The 5,541-nt window shown below is 37.9% G+C and overlaps 1 protein-coding gene across 1 annotated transcript; it reads right to left on the bottom strand.

The window, feature by feature from the left end:
* Window positions 1-1,245: 1,245 nt before the first annotated feature.
* SARC_04765 (hypothetical protein) lies at window positions 1,246-2,454 on the bottom strand (the record flags this gene model as incomplete). Its single annotated transcript, XM_014301399.1, has 1 exon — window positions 1,246-2,454. The coding sequence occupies one exon, from the start codon at window positions 2,452-2,454 to the stop codon at window positions 1,246-1,248; it is 1,209 nt and encodes a 402-aa protein (XP_014156874.1).
* Between the last annotated feature and the right edge of the window lie 3,087 nt (window positions 2,455-5,541).

The raw sequence follows: 5,541 nt of genomic DNA, 5'->3' as shown, positions 1-5,541 counted from the left end.
AGTCATTGTCATTGTATGTATTTGTACATATAAATGTGTATGCCAGCATGTATGTGTGCGTGTGTGTTTGTTTGTTTGTCTGTTTGTGTATATATATATATATGTGTGTGTGTGTGTATATATCTATATATGTGTATATATATATATATATATATGTAAATAGATGAATAGATAGATAGATAGATATAGGTACATGCGTACCTGTGTGTGTTTTTTTGTCTGTGTCAGTGTCTCTTTTTGTACATGTATGTGTGTAAGTATGTATGTATGTACATATATATATATATTGTGTGTTTGTATATATATATATATATGTGTGTGTGTGCGTGTATACATATTTATGTGTGTGTGTGGACAGATATGTGGATATATATATATATATATATATATGCATTTCTGTATTGTTTTATTGTTAAACAATTGTATTGTTACTGTATATTTATATATCTACACTGCAATGCTGTTATGTGATCATATTGTTATATTTTTATATATTGCTATAAACTGTATATTCTTATATATTGCTATATATATATATTCTGTTGTGATGTATTGTTATATATAAGTATTTTTGTATTTTGTTATATATATATATATGCCGTGTGTGTGAGTGTCTGTCTGTGTATTAATCAGTGTATGTGAGAGAAAATGAGTTTTTGTATGATAACGGATCTATATATATATATTCCTAAATATCCTATATATACGTATGTATTATATATATATTCCTATATTTATGTATGTGAGTATATATATATATATGTGTGTGTGTATCTGTGTTTGTGCTCCGTGTCTTTTTCTGTGTCTGTGTCTTTCTATTTACATGCTTCTGTGTGTCTGTGTGATAGGCACTCGAAAACATTATATAAATATATATATAAACGTGAGTGTGTGCGTGTGTGTACGTGTGCGTGTGTATCTGTGTTTTTGCTCGTGTCTGTGTTGTTGATCGTGTCTGTGTACATGTGCGTGTGTGTCTGTGATAGGCACACGAACTCGTTATTTATATATATATATATATATATATACGTATATGTATATGTATGTATATATATATGTTTGTATGTATATATATATGTTTGTATGTATATATATATATATATATTTATGGGTGTGTGTCCTAAAACAAGGTTGTTAAAGATTTATAAAATTGGCCTTTGTATTTGACCGCGCCCATTGACTATTATTTATCATTTGTGGAGATTATCACACGTAATGTCTATTACTGTATATATTGTTTTCAATCTAAGAACATCCAAGAGGCTGGGATACCTCTCGTTCCTTTATCACTTGGTAATATACTTCTCGCACCAGCTTCGCCCACTTATCTAATGAAAGCGTATCGTCGCGACAACAAAACTTGATGTACAATATATCGGCCAGAGCTGGTATCAAATTTGTATGGCTCTTTGGATTTGTTCCTAGCAAACCCCGTCCGACCTTCATGTTAAGTACTATCGCGCGCACAGCATCCAGGCGGTCGGCTATCACTTGGCTTCGCAGCATAGACTGCCATTCTAAATCATCATTTATCCCTGTTTCATCGAGTTTTTTCGTCATACCATATGCCCTGTCATTTACGTGCAAACCCTTGACCAAATCTTTACGGCTACATGGAGGTTTGAGCAGGTACTTCTTAAATTCTCTTTCCTCATCTACGTTTGTCCCTTTTGAGCGTACAACTCGTGAGGGGCGCTCACACCCCGTTATTTTCGACACTGTGATTACCTTGGTAATTTGCGGTCGTAGTATACTTGAGCGGCTATCTCGCCTAGTCTTTCCCCGCAAAGGGACGTTGACTGCAGGCGCAGTAGGCACAGCCACGGATGGCATATCTATAGTAGGCAGTGAAGTGTCGGGGGCGACAACTGTAGACGATAGAGCCGGCAATGGCAATAGCAGCGGCAATGGTAATAGCAGCGGCAATGTATATATCATATAGTCGGGGACAGCGTGCTGTATGGGCATTATATCCATCGGTGACGCCAGAACCGAGTCAATGTTCCAATCCAACGGGAAGCTGGGTTCAATCTCTTCATGGCGAGACACGTTGGGAGCCTCATCTTCCATCCTTACAGTATCACCGCACTCAGAGTGATGAAGGTCGTTGGAAACTGAGACCTTTCGTTCAACTTTATCAGTATGATATCTCGGGTTAGATTTGTCTGATGGTACAATACCGCGGTGGGAGAAGCGTTGTTGTATACAGTCCCTATTCATCATGAGCATCGTCTCTAATTGATATTTGTATACCTTCATATAAGCGAGCTCTTCTGCATTCGATTCTACCAGGAGAAAAAAGTCGACAGCTGTATTCTCCGTATACCTAGCAAGCCTTGAGCGTTGAACGTCAAGCATCGCCATTTCCTCGAATATGCTCCTCGCCACCATGGTGAGCGAGTACAAAATAGGATCGGTGCTCTTTTCGTGATTGCAAATTTCAGCGGCATTCATCGTGAAACGGGATTTTGAAATTACTGAAATATTTTCTCTTCAGTAGTGAGGTTTTGTAAGTTGAAAAGCAAAGCGAGGTTGCGAGTCTGCAGATCTCTGGGCGCCCGTCCGCCTCCGTATGTTCTCATCAGCATACGCTTTCTGTAGCCTTCTAAATAAATATCTAAATACCTTCAGATATATTCCCTTACTCCCTGACGGCCTACATTGGCATGACATTTTTGGCGTGTATATTGTGTAGATATGGATACCGCGTGCTGATTGAAAGGGTTTTAGCCGAATAAAATTTTAAAGAATAAAATATATCCAATTGTTTTAGCGTTATATTTTCTTAGAGACCGGTAGAGTACTGAAGATTAAATTTTAGTTGAAATTTTGTAGTACTTGACTCAATGGGTAGTGAGATTAACACTCGTCCCGTAATAGTTAGTGGCCTAGAAATGGTGAAATACGGCTTAGTGAAATGAGAGTCATGGGTCGCTTTTTTGACGTACCGTTTTGTGACCAGAATAGATTCTTTTTCCCTTGCGACATTATTAATTTTATTAAAATACGATTATATAGTTCAAGGTGCCCAAACGGACGTGTGTCAGGCGACCGAACTTCAATATACTTAGACTGCCGAACTACTCGTGAGTCTCAATAGCCATCACTGATCACACCGCACTCGTCACTCGATGAACGAGTTCAGTGTGCACCTATTTATGTGTAATGTGAAGTCTTTTGTTTTACAAAAAAACGAATGATACTACATTTACATAGTCGCAGGGATAAATTTTGGTCACAAAACAGTACGTCAATAAAGGCGACCGATAGATTCAGTTAGGGTCACTGCGTCCGCCGTCCGGCCTAGTAGAGGCCGCCAACTCCCTCTCTAGTCTCTAGTAGAGGCTCTCTAGAGGTATGACTGTGTAATTCTATTCTTTTTTTTCCTCGCGCTCTGTATGTAGTTCATCGTGGATTGGCTGTTGAGTAGTTGAGATTTTGAGAGTACACGTAAGAGTAATTTAGCACGAGTCCATGGAAATATCCATATTGAACTTTTGAAGTTCAGGTCGCTTTGGATCCGGGACCACTGGACGACTGTGATTTAGGCAACGGACATGGGTCGGGCGCCAAGCTGGTCCCCGTTGGTCTACACGAAAGTGGCGCACCAAAACACCCATCATGATTTTTCCAACGGTCAAGTAGTTTTGGCCGTTCAAGGAGCAACACGCCGACACCACAGCATTATCGTTAACGCTCGAACTTACGTCCGTTAAGTCTGACGCAAAAAAAGTTGCAACTATGTATGATGCACTCCGTATATATAGGGTTTGAAAAATACTTTAAGTTACCATTTCTATCCAAAAAAAATAAATGGAATTTTGGAAAATAAAGTATACAGTGTGAACCGTAATCACCAGAAAGCCATAGCGGCATAGCCGTCGTTAAAAAAAACGGCCAAATTTTGAGATGTCACTATTTATTTCTAGGTGTTGGGTTCCAATACGTATACGTTTATACCTGCAAATTTTGCACAATTCATGAGAAATGACCCTAAAATGACGACATGTAAAAAGTTATTTTTCTACATGAAATAATGAATTTTTTTTTAAATTCTGAGACTTGCATCGGCCTTATTGATGACGCGGCACGTCGATTTCTGCCCTCAAAAAAGTGTCAAATTTAAATTTTGAAAAACGGCCATATTTTCCAAAATCTGAGCAAGCCAAACCAATTTTGAGCCACAAATTTCAAAATGTGTCCGGGGAGATATTTCAGTAATACAGGTAATTGTGAGCAATTTCCGCCAAGTATCTTAACTCTATCGATCGGACCATGTGGTTGATGGTGCTATACTTGCTAGAAGTAGGGGTGATCCCAAACCCAATCTATAAGCGAGTGCACAATACTGGACTTGCAAAAACTGGTTTACACACGTACGTGTGTGTGAGTGAGTGTGTGTGTGTGTGTTTGTGTGTGTGTATGTGTGTGTGTGTGTGTTGTTGTGTGTGTGTGTGTGTGTGTGTGTGTGTAGTGTGTGTGTGTGTGTGTGTGTGTGTGTTGTGTGTGTGTGTGTGTGTGTGTGTGTGTGTGTGTGTGTTTATAAAGCAAACTAAATCTCTCGCAACTGAATACCTACTTGATACCAAGGTTGTTGCACTGTTCGCCCACACTGGCTCTGTCTCCGACATTATAGCTGTGGACAAGGAATGTCTTGTAGCAGACAATGAATCTCGCTGTACCGGATTGATCAATTAACCTGTTGTCGTATCAAGGTGGGACTGAGTATGGTATTCATATGTGCTTGGCATATATTAGAAACCAAAACAATATTGATTGTTCTCACAGGATATTTGATTATAAAAACCTAAAAAGGCTAGAATTTGTAATGTATTTTCGAAGTCATTTTTTTTTGTTTCCACAGTCATGATGAAGGTGATGATGCGTGAACCACTCATGACTCAAGCTTTGGTGATCTGATGACTGATGAAGTGGGGACATTTCTTCCATAGTGCCTTCTTCTTGTTGATAGACATTCCACAGTGCACACTCAGGGACCACGCTTTATTTAAAACACCCCAGCAACTTCTTTCTTATTTTTTACTTCATTAATATTTAAAACAAGAGGTGTGAATCTTATACTAAACTCGGTGCTCTACTACTAGCAGCAAAGAAAACTTGGGTCACATTTTTTTTTCTCGAAAAAGGTGGAGACAGAAAACCAGTTTTTTGTGTTCTTGTACCACCCACTCTCGACTTTTTAAATCACTGTGTGAACATCTGATTCTGGCAACTACTGAACGGCTTTTTTATATATTTTAAAAAACAAGCCTTCAGAAAAAAGAACACAAAAGGCTATGATTAAAAGAAATAAGTATAATTACACGTGTGATGGCGACGATTACATTCTTGTGTATGCAAAGTTGCAAACTGCAAGTCTACAATACATAATTTGTTTGCAAAATCAAACAGTATACGAGTAAGCAAGTGTATGAGTCATATATGATGCACATATATACAAATATATATATTGGTATATATATATAAATATATATACATATTTGTATATATATATAAATATATATATATATATATATATAT

The sequence above is a fragment of the Sphaeroforma arctica genome (genome assembly GCF_001186125.1).
Source record: "Sphaeroforma arctica JP610 unplaced genomic scaffold supercont1.280, whole genome shotgun sequence".
NCBI lineage: Eukaryota > Ichthyosporea > Ichthyophonida > Sphaeroforma > Sphaeroforma arctica.
Note: the sequence above shows the minus strand (reverse complement) of the source record. Positions and strands in the feature narration are given on the sequence as shown.